This window comes from Oncorhynchus masou, unplaced genomic scaffold, assembly GCF_036934945.1.
Source record: "Oncorhynchus masou masou isolate Uvic2021 unplaced genomic scaffold, UVic_Omas_1.1 unplaced_scaffold_1479, whole genome shotgun sequence".
Taxonomy (NCBI): Eukaryota; Metazoa; Chordata; class Actinopteri; order Salmoniformes; family Salmonidae; genus Oncorhynchus; species Oncorhynchus masou.
The window spans coordinates 5,132-22,379 of record NW_027004787.1 but is presented as its reverse complement, the minus strand read 5'-3'; the positions used below and the strand labels follow the sequence as shown (position 1 = coordinate 22,379).

At 45.3% G+C, this 17,248-nt stretch overlaps 1 protein-coding gene across 1 annotated transcript; it reads left to right on the top strand.

The window, feature by feature from the left end:
- The first annotated feature begins 6,043 nt into the window (after positions 1-6,043).
- Positions 6,044-17,022, top strand: LOC135530997 (tripartite motif-containing protein 16-like). The gene is made up of 6 exons (XM_064959152.1): positions 6,044-6,713; positions 7,149-7,244; positions 11,570-11,803; positions 15,893-16,052; positions 16,178-16,237; positions 16,469-17,022. Exons 1-6 carry the CDS (start codon positions 6,117-6,119, stop codon positions 16,984-16,986), a joined length of 1,665 nt encoding a protein of 554 aa, XP_064815224.1. The 5' UTR covers positions 6,044-6,116; the 3' UTR covers positions 16,987-17,022.
- Positions 17,023-17,248: the final 226 nt, after the last annotated feature.

The following is a 17,248-nucleotide window of genomic DNA, read 5'->3' as shown; positions in this document are numbered from 1 at the left end:
CTACTTACAAAGCATGTAGAGGTCTGTAATTTTTATCATAGGTACACTTCAACTGTGAGAGACGGAATCTAAAACAAAAATCAAGAAAATCACATTGTATGATTTTAAGTAATTAATTTGCATTCTCCAATCACAGCCATTAAACTCTAAGTGTTTTAACCTTTTTTTAAACTAGACAAGTCAGTTAAGAACAAATTCTTATTTACAATGACGGCCTACCCCGGACAATGCTGGGACAATTGTGCTCCACCCTATGGGACTCCCAATCACGGCCGGTTGTGATACAGCCTGGATTCAAACCAGGGACTGTAGTGACACCTATTGTACTGAGATGCAGTGCCTTTGACCACTGTGATACAGCCTGGATTCAAACCAGGGACTGTAGTGACACCTATTGTACTGAGATGCAGTGCCTTAGGCCCCTTGATACAGCCTGGATTCAAACCAGGGACTGTAGTGACACCTATTGTACTGAGATGCAGTGCCTTAGGCCCCTGTGATACAGCCTGGATTCAAACCAGGGACTGTAGTGACACCTATTGTACTGAGATGCAGTGCCTTAGGCCCCTGTGATACAGCCTGGATTCAAACCAGGGACTGTAGTGACACCTATTGTACTGAGATGCAGTGCCTTAGGCCCCTGTGATACAGCCTGGATTCAAACCAGGGACTGTAGATGACACCTATTACAGCAGTATGTGGACACCCCTTACAGATATCATATACAGCAGTATGTGATACAGTGCCTTAGGCCCCAGTGTGATACAGCCTGGATTCAAACCAGGGACTGTAGTGACACCTATTGTACTGAGATGCAGTGCCTTAGGCCCCTGTGATACAGCCTGGATTCAAACCAGGGACTGTAGTGACACCTATTGTACTGAGATGCAGTGCCTTAGGCCCCTGCGCCACTCAGGAGCAGCGATCTAAGACTGAGCCGTTGAGGCGTTGGAAAACCTCCCTGGTCTTTGTGGTTGAATCTGTGTTTGAATTCCACGGAGGGACCTTACAGATACACTATATATACAGCAGTATGTGGACACCCCTTACAGATACACTATATATACAGCAGTATGTGGACACCCCTTACAGATACACTATATATACAGCAGTATGTGGACACCCCTTACAGATACACTATATATACAGCAGTATGTGGACACCCCTTACAGATACACTATATATACAGCAGTATGTGGACACCCCTTACAGATACAGCAGTATATACAGCAGTATGTGGACACCCCTTACAGATACACTATATATACAGCAGTATGTGGACACCCCTTACAGATACACTATATATACAGCAGTATGTGGACACCCCTTACAGATACACTATATATACAGCAGTATGTGGACACCCCTTACAGATACACTATATATACAGCAGTATGTGGACACCCCTTACAGATACACTATATATACAGCAGTATGTGGACACCCCTTACAGATACACTATATATACAGCAGTATGTGGACACCCCTTACAGATACACTATATATACAGCAGTATGTGGACACCCCTTACAGATACACTATATATACAGCAGTATGTGGACACCCCTTACAGATACACTATATATACAGCAGATGTGGACACCCCTATACACTATATATACAGCAGTATGTGGACACCCCTTACAGATACACTATATATACAGCAGTACACCCCTTGGACACTATATATACAGAGTATGTGGACACCCCTTACAGATACACTATATATACAGCAGTATGTGGACACCCCTTACAGATACACTATATATACAGCAGTATGTGGACACCCCTTACAGATACACTATATATACAGCAGTATGTGGACACCCCTTACAGATACACTATATATACAGCAGTATGTGGACACCCCTTACAGATACACTATATACACCCCTTACAGATACACTATATATACAGCAGTATGTGGACACCCCTTACAGATACACTATATATACAGCAGTATGTGGACACCCCTTACAGATACACTATATATACAGCAGTATGTGGACACCCCTTACAGATACACTATATATACAGCAGTATGTGGACACCCCTTACAGATACACTATATATACAGCAGTATGTGGACACCCCTTACAGATACACTATATATACAGCAGTATGTGGACACTTACAGATACACTATATATACAGCAGTATGTGGACACCCCTTACAGATACACTATATATACAGCAGTATGTGGACACCCCTTACAGATACACTATATATACAGCAGTATGTGGACAAACTGGACACCCCTTACAGATACACTAGCAGCAGTATGTGACACCCCTTACATTAAACACTATATAAACTACAGAGTTGTGGACAGTACTTACAGATACACTTAAATACAGTAGTAGTGGAACCCCTTGCCCAGGAGAAGACCGATGTGGACACCCCTTCAAAGTGAAATCGAAGTGAAACTTCAAAAAAAAACAAAACATAAAGAAACCAACGACCGAATAGCTTTCTTCAACTACCTGCACACAAACAAAGAACAAGATCCCACACAGAAGGAGGGAAAGGGCTGCCTAAGTATGATGCCCAATCAGAGACAACGATAGACAGCTGTCCCTGATTGGTAACCATACCCGGCCAAAACATAGAAACACAAATCATGTGTAAATATTTGTATGAACAGAACAAGATTCAACAACTGAGACATAAACTGAACAAGTTCCAAAGACATGTGAGTAACAGAAATGGAATAATGTGTCCCTGAACAAAGGGGGGGTCAAAATCAAAAGTAACAGTCAGTATCTGGTGTGGCCACCAGCTGCATTAAGTACTGCAGTGCATCTACTCCTCATGGACTGCACCAGATTTTCCAGTTCTTGCTGTGAGATGTTACCCCACTCTTCCACCAAGGCATCTGCAAACCCTCCGGTCCAACAGGTCCCAGACGTGCTCAATGTTATTGTCTTTTTATTTTTATTTCACCTTTATTTAACCAGGTAGGCTAGTTGAGAACAAGTTCTCATTTACAACTGCAACCTGGCCAAGATAAATCATAGCAGTGTGAACAGACAACACAGAGTTACACATGGAGTAAACAATTAACAAGTCAATAACACAGTAGAAAAAATGTATCATTACACAGAGAGTCTATATACATTGTGTGCAAAAGGCATGAGGAGGTAGGCGAATAATTACAATTTAGCAGATTAACACTGGAGTGATAAATGATCAGATGGTCATGTGCAGGTAGAGATACTTGTGTGCAAAAGAGCAGAAAAGTAAATAAACAAAAACAGTATGGGGATGAGGTAGGTAAATTGGGTGGGCTATTTACCGATGTACTATGTACAGCTGCAGCGATCGGTTAGCTGCTCAGATAGCAGATGTTTAAAGTTGGTGAGTGAGATAAAAGTTCCAGTCACAGGCAGCAGAGAACTGGAAGGAAAGGCAGCCAAATGAGGTGTTGGCTTTAGGGATGATCAGTGAGATACACCTGCTGGAGCGCGTGCTACGGATGGGTGTTGCCGAGAATGAAGCAAGGGCCAACCAACAAGAGCATACAGGTCGCAGTGGTGGGTGGTATAGGGTGCTTTAGTAACAAAACGGATGGCACTATTATAAACTGTATCAGTTTGCTGAGTAGAGTATTGGAAGCCATTTTGTAGATGACATCGCCAAAGTCGAGGATTGGTAGGATAGTCAGTTTGGCGGCGTGAGTGAAGGAGGCTTTGTTGCGAAATAGAAAGCCGATTCTAGATTTGATTTTGGATTGGAGATGTTTGATATGAGTCTGGAAGGAAAGTTTACAGTCTAGCCAGACACCTAGGCACTTATAGATGTCCACATATTCTAGGTCGGAACCATCCAGGGTGGTGATGCTAGTCGGGCGTCGGGTGCAGGCAGCGAACGGTTGAACACTATCTAGAAGACAGAGACATATCATTACATACAGTATAGAACACCATCTAGTAGACATATCATTACATACAGTATAGAACACCATCTAGTAGACATATCATTACATACAGTATAGAACACCATCTAGTAGACATATCATTACATACAGTATAGAACACCATCTAGTAGACATATCATTACATACAGTATAGAACACCATCTAGTAGACATATCATTACATACAGTATAGAACACCATCTAGTAGACATATCATTACATACAGTATAGAACACCATCTAGAACACCATCTAGACATATCATTACATACAGTATAGAACACCATCTAGTAGACATATCATTACATACAGTATAGAACACCATCTAGTAGACATATCATTACATACAGTACATCAGTATAGAACACCATCTAGAAGACATATCATTACATACAGTATAGAACACCATCTAGAAGACATATCATTACATACAGTATAGAACACCATCTAGTAGACATATCATTACATACAGTATAGAACACCATCTAGTAGACATATCATTACATACAGTATAGAACACCATCTAGTAGACATATCATTACATACAGTATAGAACACCATCTAGAAGACATATCATTACATACAGTATAGAACACCATCTAGAAGACATATCATTACATACAGTATCATTACATACAGTATAGAACACCATCTAGTAGACATATCATTACATACAGTATAGAACACCATCTAGAAGACATATCATTACATACAGTATAGAACACCATCTAGAAGACATATCATTACATACAGTATAGAACACCATCTAGTAGACATATCATTACATACAGTATAGAACACCATCTAGTAGACATATCATTACATACAGTATAGAACACCATCTAGTAGACATATCATTACATACAGTATAAACACCAACACCATCTAGTAGACATATCATTACATACAGTATAGAACACCATCTAGTAGACATATCATTACATACAGTATAGAACACCATCTAGAAGACATATCATTACATACAGTATAGAACACCATCTAGAAGAACATATCATTACATACAGTATAGAACACCATCTAGAAGACATATCATTACATACAGTATAGAACACCATCTAGAAGACATATCATTACATACAGTATAGAACACCATCTAGTAGACATATCATTACATACAGTATAGAACACCATCTAGTAGACATATCATTACATACAGTATAGAACACCATCTAGAAGACATATCATTACATACAGTATAGAACACCATCTAGTAGACATATCATTACATACAGTATAGAACACCATCTAGTAGACATATCATTACATACAGTATAGAACACCATCTAGAAGACATATCATTACATACAGTATAGAACACCATCTAGTAGACATATCATTACATACAGTATAGAACACCATCTAGTAGACATATCATTACATACAGTATAGAACACCATCTAGTAGACATATCATTACATACAGTATAGAACACCATCTAGTAGACATATCATTACATACAGTATAGAACACCATCTAGTAGACATATCATTACATACAGTATATCATAGATGTATAGATCCTTTATATTTCCTGTACCTCTTTCCATGACAGTAGCCTTATTACTGGTTTGGGTTACTGCTGCTGGTACAGTGGAGGAATGAGGCATCACAGTACCTGTTACACCACTGTACCACCAGGACCAATTACACACCAATAAACACACTGTAATGTAAAGTGTCACATCATTCTCAATGATCAGTCTGTACATACAGTATTCATTTCACCTACAGTACATTGTATCCATTTCAAGTCCCCCCTCCCCCATTGTAGCTAATTATCTACAACACATTGTACACTTTTACAACCACGTATGAGTTATTATGGACGCTTATAGTTAGTATCACAGCACATCAGTTTAAGACTTTACAACATTCATTAAAAGCATTATAGATATGTACTTCATAGAAACTGTTACCCTTTATATATTCTAACCACTCTATTTAATTTATTCCATATTAAGGGTCCTAACCTAGGAACTAAAATATTGTCTCCTTCTCAACTTTGCCTCTCTCTCTCCCTCCCGTCCTCTAACCCCTCCTCTAACCCCTTCCCTCCTTCTAACCCCAGCCCTCTGGCAGAACCAGGAAGTCCCTCCCCCTCCCACAAACTCTCTTCTGAGGAAACGAAACTGATCTGAGTCTCTCTGTCGTCTGTCTGTGTGAGAGTGAACAACCGTCCAAATGGCTCAACAGGGAGTTCTGCTGGACCAGGACCAGTTCTGTTGTTCTGTCTGTCTGGATCTACTGAAGGATCCGGTCACTATTCCCTGTGGACACAGTTACTGTAGGAGCTGTATTGAGGGCTGCTGGGATCAGGATGTTCTGAAAGGGGTCTATAGCTGTCCTCAGTGCAGAGAGACCTTCACTTCAAGGCCTAATCTGATGAAAAATAACATGTTGGCTGAGCTGGTGGAGAAACTGAAGAAGACAGGACTCCAGGCTGCTCCCCCTCCTGCTCTGTGCTATGCTGGACCTGGAGATGTGGCGTGTGATTTCTGCACTGGGACCAGAAAGCAGAAAGCCCTCATGTCCTGTCTGGTGTGTCTGGCCTCTTACTGTGAGACTCACCTCCAACCTCACTATGAATTTCCTGCTTTCAAGAAGCACAAGCTGGTCAAAGCCACCGCACAACTACAGGAGAAGATCTGCTCTCATCATGACAAACTGCTGGAGGTTTACTGTCGTACCGATCAGCAGTGTATCTGTCTGCTGTGTACAATGGATGAACATAAAGGCCATGATACAGTGTCAGCTGCAGCAGAGAGGACTGAGAAACAGGTAAGACCAGAACAACTTGTTGGTGGCTGTCTGATAAACTAAGAATTAAAGATACAGTAGGAACTAAATCTGTTTGAATATGAGATCATTATATTATATACAATATGAAATGGATCCACAAATATGAACACAAACCTTGAGTATATAGATATGTTAACCCAGATTCTCCAAATGTATCACCATTTTCTAAAGTCAAACACTATTATCATTCTGAATGGCATTTTTATGAGTCCAAAGTTCAGTCTCAACCCTTTGATACATGTAGGCCTACCATAAAAACTATAATCATTCACATAGCAACATAATATAATATTGTAAAGGGACTTCCTCAGGATTGTAGACCTTCCTCTCTATGGGTCCTATGTCACATTACTATACTATTGATCTACTGGACTAATAAAGCTTGATAGCTCATTGAAGAGTGATTCTCCACAGAGGCAGCTGGGGATGAGTCAGCAGAAGGTCCAGCAGAGATTCCAGGAGAGAGAGAAGGAGCTGAAGAAGCTCCAAAAGGCTGTGGAGTCTTTCAAGGTGAGTATTGTTGACCAGAGGAGACACACCATTTCACTTCTCTCCTCCAGTCAGAGAGAGAGAGAGAGGGGCCCTATCCAATCCCACTGACCCCACTGTTGGGAACAGGCTGTCTGGACCCCTTTCAGAGAATAGACTGGTTCATGTAACCAACTGGGCTGCCTCATCACATAACCATGAGTAACCATGACCGACTCATGTCCCCTATACATTAAAATGGAACTGTCTCTCTCTCAATTGAATTAAATTCATAGGGCTTTATTGGCATGGAAATATATGTTTATGTTGCCAAAGCAAGTGAAATAGACAATAAACAAAAGTGAAATAAACAATCAGAAATGAACAGTAAACATTACACTTGGAAGGGATTTGGGGGATGGGGAGGGTCTATTAGAAGTTAGTAGGACTCTTTTATTTTCTCAGAAGAACTTAGTTGGGTAGGAGGATTTAGAGGTGTAAACCGTGATTGAACACACTCCAGAACAGTAGGTGGCGCCATGCACCTTTAACGTTGGTTTGAGGATCTCCATTATATCATAGAAGAAGTTGGTCTGTGAGGGTTTTAATGTTGGTTTGTGGACCACACCTCTTAAAGGATAGGGTGCAGCATTTCTACTTTTTGATAAAAAGCATGTGGGTTTTGTTGTTCAACTTCCTGCTACTCATGCCAGGACTATAGTATATGCATATGATTAGTATGTGTGGATAGAAAACACTCTGAAGTTTCTAAAACTGGTTCAATCATGTCTGTGACTATAACAGAACTTATGTAGCAGGCAAAAGCCCAAGGAAAAACTGTTCAGAAAAACAAAAATCCCTCTGGCAGTTCCCTGAATTGTCTTTGTCAAGGGAAATTAGATAGCGCCCAGTTTACAGTTCCTACAACTTCCACAGGATGTCACCAGTCTTTGGGTTGAAGTTAATCATTGGTGAAACGAAGAAGAGGCAGAGGTGACACTGTGGATTATGTTATGGAAGAGAGAAAACCGTGCATGTATTGTTGACTTGCTGTTATTGAATACAGATCGCCCCGTCAACAATTTGATCGATTATTAACGTTTAAAAATACCTAAAGTTGGATTACAAAAGTAGTTTGAAATATTTTGGCATAGTTTTAAGCAACTTTTGAAATGTTTTGTCATGACGTTGCGTTTTGGAAAGCTGTTTTTTTTCTGGATCAAAACGGGCTTTATAAATGGACATTTGGGGTAAACATGGACGGAATTAATCGAAAAAAAGGACCAATTGTGATGTTTATGGGACATATTGGAGTGCCAACAAAGAAGCTCGTCAAAGGTAATGCATGTTTTATATTTTATTTCAGCGTTTTGTGTAGCGCCGGCGACGCTAATTCATTTGTTTACATCTCGTTCAGGTGGTTCAGGGGGTGCATGCTATCAGATAATAGCTTCTCATGCTTTCGCCGAAAAGCATTTTTAAAATCTGACATGTTGGCTGGATTCATAACGAGTGTAGCTTTAATTGAGTACCCTGCATGTGTGATTTAATGAAAGTTTGAGTTTTATCGCGTATTATTTGAATTTGGCGCTATGCATTTCCCCAGGCTATTGGCCACACGAGACGCCTCCATATCCCCAAAATAAGATTTGAGGACCTCCATTATATCATAGAAGAAGAAGTTGGTCTGTGAGGGTTTTGTTGTTCCTGAGGAGGGCTACTATTATTTTTATTTTCAAGTATTTTCAGAATGTATTAAAGCCAAAGCTAAAGCTTCCCTAAACAATTCAATATATCAGTCAATATATTTTCTCTGTGATTTATTTTCTCTCCGTCAACCGTTCCATCGCATCTTAACCGTCTTACCGGGCGGGCACTAGGACCCGGGGAGGCTGCTGCTGCAGAGGCTGCTGCACCGCTCGTGACTGTCAGTCCTCCTTGTAGCTCATTGGTTAAGCTGTGGCTCGAGACTGTTAACAGTTAACGGACAGGAAACGGCTCTGACAGGACACATTCATGTCGAGGCAGTGATGTGAATGTGTGGTAAGTTAGAATAGAGAGAGAGAGTTTTCACTACTATAGACTTTGGTCATAATCAAAGCTTTGTTAACCAATAGGTTTTTATGTGAGGCTGCCTGTAAGTTACAGTGTAACAGACGTTACTAACGGTAACGGTGTCTTTTAAATTCGACATAAGTTATGTGGCGATGATATCTAGTTAACGTTGTATTTAATGTAGTGTAATGACCTGACTCGATCATAAAGGAACAATTGTCCAGACAGAGGATTGAGTTACGAATTGACGGTTTATTAGCAACTTTACACAGGCTACTGTTTGGCCTGAGCTCACGCCAAATAAATGAAAGATACCCCACAAGCCAATCGGGACCTTCTCTTGTGAAGCCCAGACGTCAGAGAGAGAACAAAGGCTGAAGCTTAACTTCCAATGCCCCGCCCCCTCCACGCCACTCCGCCAACCACCAGGATGCCCGGCATCAGAACATCCCAGGCATTCCTGTGATTGGCAGATAGCAGGTTGATTGGCATGTCGGACCCCGCGAACACTGGGAACTGGTAAGTACAACACAACCAGCTACTAGCCGAACACATAACACACAGCTGTCTGTGCGGGTCGCTACAGTAGTTTTACTATCTGTGCCAGGCTATAAATGACACAGATAATATCTAGTTAACATTTAATGGCTATCTGTGCCAATAAATGACACAGATAATATCAAGTTAACGTTGTATTTAATGTAGGCTTAAATGACTATAATATCTTCAAGATAAATGACAGGCTATGATTAATGCCCACAAAATGAGGTGGAAACTGAGCTGTATTCCTAACCTCCTGCCCAATGTATCCATATTAAGAGGCATAAATGATTACAGATAATATCTAAAACAAATCCAATTTTGAAAAACTCCCATATCTACTGGGTGAAATTCCACAGTGTGCCATCAGAGCAGCAAGATGTTGTAACCTGTTGCCACGAGAAAAGGGCAACCAGTGAAGAACACGAGATATTGTAAATACAACAGTCTATGCTTATTTATTTTATCTTGTGTCCTTTACCATTTGCACATTGTAAAAACACTGTATATATATATATATAATATGACATTTGTAATGTCTTTATTGTTTTGAAACTTCTGTAGTGTGATGTCTACTGTTAATTTTTATTGTTTATTTCTGTTATATATTATATACCTTACTTGCCAATGTTAACACATAAATAAAGCCCAAGAATTGAATGTGATAATATCTAGTTAACGTTGTATTTAATGTAGTTTTACTATCTGTGCCAGGCTATAAATGACACAGATAATATCTAGTTAACGTTGTATTTAATGCCAGGCTATAAATGACACAGATAATATCTATTTAATGTTGTATTTAATGTAGTTTTACTATCTGTGCCAGGCTATAAATGACACTAGTTAACGTTGATTTAATGCCAGGTCTGTCTAGATAATATTAGGAATGTTGAGCAGGACAATGTAGTTTTACTATCTGTGCCAGGCTATAAATGACACAGATAATATCTAGTTAACGTTGTATTTAATGTAGTTTTACTATCTGTGCCAGGCTATAAATGACACAGATAATATCTAGTTAACGTTGTATTTAATTGATCACAGCTTTCTGTCCATGTAGAGTTTTTGGTAAAAAACATTACATTTGATTATTTTGTCAGCACAAATTTGGAAAAAAATCTTTGTTTATCTTTGTCAAACAGGCTGGACCTCCTCCCAAAGATATGCTTAAAGTTCTGAATGATGATATGAGATATATATGATATACCAAGAGGTGTTCTGTACCTGTCTGTCCAGGAGGGAGGAGAGTAGAGCAGGACCAAGAGGTGTTCTGTACCTGTCTGTCCAGGAGGGAGGAGAGTAGAGCAGGACCAAGAGGTGTTCTGTACCTGTCTGTCCAGGAGGGAGGAGAGTAGAGCAGGACCAAGAGGTGTTCTGTACCTGTCTGTCCAGGAGGGAGGAGAGTAGAGCAGGACCAAGAGGTGTTCTGTACCTGTCTGTCCAGGAGGGAGGAGAGTAGAGCAGGACCAAGAGGTGTTCTGTACCTGTCTGTCCAGGAGGGAGGAGAGTAGAGCAGGACCAAGAGGTGTTCTGTACCTGTCTGTCCAGGAGGGAGGAGAGTAGAGCAGGACCAAGAGGTGTTCTGTACCTGTCTGTCCAGGAGGGAGGAGAGTAGAGCAGGACCAAGAGGTGTTCTGTACCCGTCTGTCCAGGAGGGAGAACAAGGCCTGACTGAACCTCTCTCTCTCTGTCTGTCTGTCTCTCTCTGTCTCTCTCTGTCCGTCCCTCTCTCTCTCTCTCTCTCTGTCTGTCCCTCTCTCTCTCTCCAGCGCTCTGCACAGTCAGCAGTGGAGGACAGTGATCAGATCTTTACTGAGCTGATCCGCTCCATTGAGAGAAGGAGCTCTGAGGTGAAGGAGCTGATCAGAGCCCAAGAGAAGGCTCAAGTGAGTCAAGCTGAAGGACTCCTGGAGCAACTGAAGCAGGAGATCGCTGAGCTGAGGAAGAGAAGCACTGAGCTGGAGCAGCTCTCAAACACAGAGGATCACATCCATTTCCTCCAGGTAACTAAACTGTCTTGTTACATGTGATATGAAATTAACTTCATGGGAAATGTCTCTCTGTCCGTCCTCTCTCTCTCTCTCTGTCTGTCCCTCCCTCTCTCTGTCTCTCTCTGTCCGTCTGTCCGTCCCTCTCTCTCTGTCCGTCCCTCCCTCTCTCTCTGTCTGTCCCTCTCTGTCCGTCCTCTCTGTCTGTCTGTCCGTCTCTCTCTCTCTCTCTGTCTGTCCATCTCTCTCTCTCTGTCTCCCTCTGTCTGTCCGTCCCTCTCTCTCTGTCTGTCCGTCCCTCTCTCTCTGTCTGTCTGTCCGTCTCTCTGTCCGTCTCTCTCTGTCTGTCTGTCCTCCCTCTCTGTCTGTCTGTCTGTCCCTCCCTCTCTGTCCTGTCTGTCCGTCCCTCTCTGTCTCTCTCTGTCTGTCCCTCTCTGTCTGTCTGTCTGTCCCTCTCTGTCTGTCTGTCTGTCCTGTCCTGTCCGTCCCTCTCTGTCTGTCTGTCCGTCCTCTCTGTCTGTCCGTCCCTCTGTCTGTCTGTCCCTCTGTCTGTCTGTCTGTCTGTCTGTCCCTCCCTCTGTCTGTCCGTCTCTCTGTCTGTCTGTCCGTCCCTCTGTCTGTCCGTCCCTCTGTCTGTCCGTCCCTCTGTCTCTGTCCGTCCGTCCCTCTCTGTCTGTCTGTCCGTCCCTCTCTCTGTCTGTCTCCGTCCCTCTGTCTGTCTGTCCGTCCCTCTGTCTGTCCGTCCCTCTGTCTGTCCGTCCCTCTCTGTCTGTCCGTCCCTCTGTCTGTCCGTCCCTCTGTCTGTCCGTCCCTCTGTCTGTCCGTCCCTCTGTCTGTCCGTCCCTCTGTCTGTCCTGTCCCCTCTGTCTGTCCGTCCCTCTGTCTGTCCGTCCCTCTGTCTGTCCGTCCCTCTGTCTGTCGTCCCTCTCTGTCTGTCTCCCTCTGTCTGTCCGTCCCTCTGTCTGTCTGTCCCTCTCCCTCTGTCTGTCCGTCCCTCTGTCTCTCTGTCCGTCCCTCTGTCTCTGTCTCCCTCTCCGTCCCTCTCTCTGTCTGTCTGTCCGTCCCTCTCTCTCTCTCCTCTGTCCGTCCCTCTCTGTCTGTCTGTCCGTCCCTCTCTGTCTGTCTGTCCGTCCCTCTGTCTGTCTGTCCCCCTCTGTCTGTCTGTCCGTCCCTCTGTCTCCTGTCTGTCCCTCTGTCTGTCTGTCCGTCCCTCTGTCTGTCTGTCCGTCCCTCTGTCTGTCCGTCCCCCTCTGTCTGTCTGTCTGTCCGTCCCTCTCTCTCTGTCCTGTCCGTCCCTCTGTCTGTCTGTCTGTCCGTCCCTCTCTGTCTGTCTGTCCGTCTGTCTGTCCGTCCCTCTGTCTGTCCGTCCCCCTCTGTCTGTCCGTCCCTCTGTCTGTCCGTCCCTCTGTCTCTCTGTCTGTCCGTCCCCCTCTCTCTGTCTGTCCCTCTGTCTGTCTCTGTCTGTCCGTCCGTCCCTCTGTCTGTCCGTCCCTCTCTCTGTCTGTCTGTCCGTCCCTCTGTCTGTCCGTCCCCCTCTCTGTCTGTCTGTCCGTGTCCTGTCCTCTGTCCGTCCCTCTCTGTCTGTCTGTCCGTCCCCCTCTCTGTCTGTCCGTCCCTCTCTGTCTGTCTGTCTGTCCGTCCCTCTGTCTGTCTCCCTCTGTCTGTCCGTCCCTCTGTCTGTCTGTCTGTCCGTCCCCCCCCTCTCTGTCTGTCTGTCCGTCCGTCCCTCTGTCTGTCCGTCCGTCCCTCTCTCTCTGTCTGTCTGTCCGTCTCCTGTCTGTCTGTCCCTCCCTGTCTGTCCGTCCGTCCCTCTGTCTGTCCGTCCCTCTGTCTGTCCGTCCCTCTCTCTGTCTGTCTGTCCCTCTGTCTCTGTCTGTCCCTCCCTCTGTCTGTCTGTCCGTCCCTCTCTCTCTGTCTGTCTGTCCGTCCCTCTGTCTGTCTGTCTGTCTGTCCGTCCCTCTGTCTGTCCGTCCCTGTCTGTCTGTCCGTCCCTCTGTCTGTCCGTCCTCTCTGTCTGTCCGTCCCTCTCTGTCTGTCCGTCCCTCTGTCTGTCCCGTCCCTCTGTCTGTCCTGTCCCCCTCTCTCTGTCTCCCTCTGTCTGTCCGTCCCTCTCTCTCTGTCTGTCCGTCCCTCTGTCTCTCTCTCTGTCCGTCCCCTCTCTCTCTGTCCGTCCCCTCTCTCTGTCCGTCCCTCTCTGTCTCTCTGTCTGTCCGTCCCTCTCTCTCTGTCTGTCCGTCCCTCCTCTCTGTCTCTCTGTCTGTCCCCTCTCTCTCTGTCTGTCCGTCCCTCTCTCTCTCTCCCTCTGTCTGTCCGTCCCCCTCTCTCTCTGTCTCTCTGTCCGTCCCTCTCTCTCTCTCTCTGTCTGTCCCCCCCTCTCTCTCTGTCCGTCCCCCTCTCTCTCTCTGTCCGTCCCCCTCTCTCTCTCTGTCTGTCCCCCTCTCTCTCTCTGTCTGTCCGTCCCCTCTCTCTCTGTCCGTCCCCCTCTCTCTCTGTCCGTCCCCCTCTCTCTCTCTGTCCGTCCCCCTCTCTCTCTCTGTCCGTCCCCTCTCTCTCTCTGTCCGTCCCCTCTCTCTCTCTGTCCGTCCCCTCTCTCTCTCTGTCCGTCCCCTCTCTCTCTCTCTGTCCGTCCCTCTCTCTGTCCGTCCCCTCTCTCTCTCTCTCTGTCCGTCCCCTCTCTCTCTCCGTCCCCCCCTCTCTCTCTCTGTCCGTCCCCTCTCTCTCTCTCTGTCCGTCCCCCTCTCTCTCTCTGTCCTGTCCCTCTCTCTCTCTGTCCGTCCCCTCTCTCTCTCTGTCCGTCCCCTCTCTCTCTCTCTGTCCGTCCCCCTCTCTCTCTCTCTGTCCGTCCCCCTCTCTCTCTCTGTCCGTCCCCCCCTCTCTCTCTGTCCGTCCCTCTCTCTCTCTCTGTCCGTCCCCCTCTCTCTCTGTCTGTCCGTCCCTCTCTCTCTCTCTGTCTGTCCGTCCCTCTCTCTGTCTGTCCGTCCCCCTCTCTCTCTCTGTCCGTCCCCCTCTCTCTCTCTGTCCGTCCCCTCTCTGTCTCTCCCCCTCCCCGTCTCTCTGTCTGTCCGTCCCCTCTCTCTCTCTCTCTGTCCGTCCCCCTCTCTCTCTCTGTCCGTCCCCTCTCTCTCTCTGTCCGTCCCCCTCTCTCTCTCTGTCCGTCCCCCTCTCTCTCTCTGTCCGTCCCCCTCTCTCTCTCTCTCTCTGTCCGTCCCCCTCTCTCTCTCTCTCTCTCTGTCCGTCCCTCTCTCTCTCTCTCCGTCCCTCTCTCTCTGTCCGTCCCCTCTCTCTCTCTCTGTCCGTCCCCTCTCTCTCTCTCTGTCCGTCCCCCTCTCTCTCTCTGTCCGTCCCCCCTCTCTCTCTCTGTCCGTCCCCTCTCTCTCTCTGTCCGTCCCTCTCTCTCCGTCCCTCTCTCTCTGTCCGTCTCTCTCTGTCCGTCTCTCTCCAGAGTCCGTCCCCTCTCTCTCTCTCTCTCTCCTGTCCGTCCCTCTCTCTCTCTCTCTCTCTCTCTGTCCGTCCCCTCTCTCTCTCTCTCCGAGGTGTCCGTCCCTCTCTCTCTCTCTGTCCGTCCCAGTCTCTCTCTCTCTCTCTCTGTCCGTCTCTCTCTCTCTCTCTCTCTCCAGAGGTATCTGTCTCCCTCTCTCTCTCTCTGTCCGTCCCAGTCTCTCTCTCTGTCCGTCCCTCTCTCTCTCTCTCCAGTCCCTCTCTCTCTCTCTGTCCAGTCTCTCTCTCCAGAGGTATCAGTCTCTCTCTCTCTCTCTCTCCAGGTCCAGTCTCTCTCTCTCTCTCTCCAGAGGTATCAGTCTCTCTCTCTCTCTCCAGAGGTATCAGTCTCTCTCTCTCTCTCTCTCTCTCTCTCAGAGGTATCAGTCTCTCTCTCTCTCTCTCTCTCCAGAGGTATCAGTCTCTCTCTCTCTCTCTCCTCCAGAGGTATCAGTCTCTCTCTCTCTCTCTCTCTCTCCAGAGGTATCAGTCTCTCTCTCTCTCTCTCTCAGAGGTATCAGTCTCTCTCTCTCTCTCTCCAGAGTATCAGTCTCTCTCTCTCTCTCTCCAGAGGTATCAGTCTCTCTCTCTCTCCAGAGGTATCAGTCTCTCTCTCTCTCTCTCCAGAGGTATCAGTCTCTCTCCAGTATCAGTGTATCTTCAGACTTACCCAGCATCGTTGTCCGTCCTCTTCAGTACTTTGGAGATGTGAGTCAGACTGTGTCTGAACTGAGAGAGAAACTAGAAGACTTCCTTAAAGGAGAATGGACCAAGATCTCCACTACAGGTGTGTTGAAAACAATAAGAACATCAACTTTAGACCATTGAAAGTTCCCTACTAGTCATATACATGTGGAATATGGTCTGATGATAACATTCCCTCTCTCTGTCAATGTGTTTGTGTGTCTGTAGTGAATATAGTGGATGTTGTACTGCCTCCAGAGCCCAAGACCAGAGAACAGTTGTTACAATGTGAGTCTCTTTATTGTGAAGTAACTAACAGTCTCTTTTTACTGACACTCCTAACAATCCCTCTAGAAATATATAGCAATAGTAGATCTAATCAAAGACTGGGTCTCTATCTGACTCCTCATATTTCTCTGATTTGATCTCTGCTGTGCTCTAATCAAAGACAGGGGAGATACAGTATCTGACTTAACTTATTGTTCTGACTCCCCTCGTTGGTCTCTGCTCTTCTCCCAGATTCCTGTCAGCTCACACTGGACCCAAACACAGCACACACACACCTCTCTCTGTCTGAAGGGAACAGAAAGGTGACCTTTACACTCCAAGTCCAACCATATCCTGTCCATCCAGACAGATTCACCAACTACAGGCAGGTTCTGTGTAGAGAGGGTCTGTCTGGACGCTGTTACTGGGAGGTGGAGAGGACTGGTGGTGTTGATACAGCAGTCTCATATAAAGACATCAGCAGAACAGTGAGAGATGATGGATTTGGATACAATAACAAGTCCTGGAGTTTATTGTGCTCTAGAGGTGGTTATTGTTTCAGACACAATAATGTTGAGACTAAAGTATCAGGCCCTCAGTCCTCCAGAGTAGGAGTGTACCTGGATCACAAGGCAGGTACTCTGTCCTTCTACAGTGTCTCTGACACAATGACCCTCCTCCACAGAGTCCAGACCACATTCACTCAGCCCCTCTATCCTGGGTTTAGGCTCTATGATTATAATGATACTGCTGAGCTGGTTAAACTGTAAACTGATTTGTTATTAATTAAAATTCAATCCAATGTTTTAATATTGTACATTTCCATGAATCATGATGTCTGGTGTTGATGTATATTGGTTGTCATTCAGAACCATTGATATGTTTTCTCAGTTGGTTCTCTGTCTCTATGTAATTCTCCTCAGTATCATTGATCAGCTTGTTGGCTCGGTCCTAATTGATGTGTTCTCTGTCACCTGGAGCTGCATGGAAAATGGTCCAGGAACTAAAGGACAATTCAGGACTAGTCAGCCC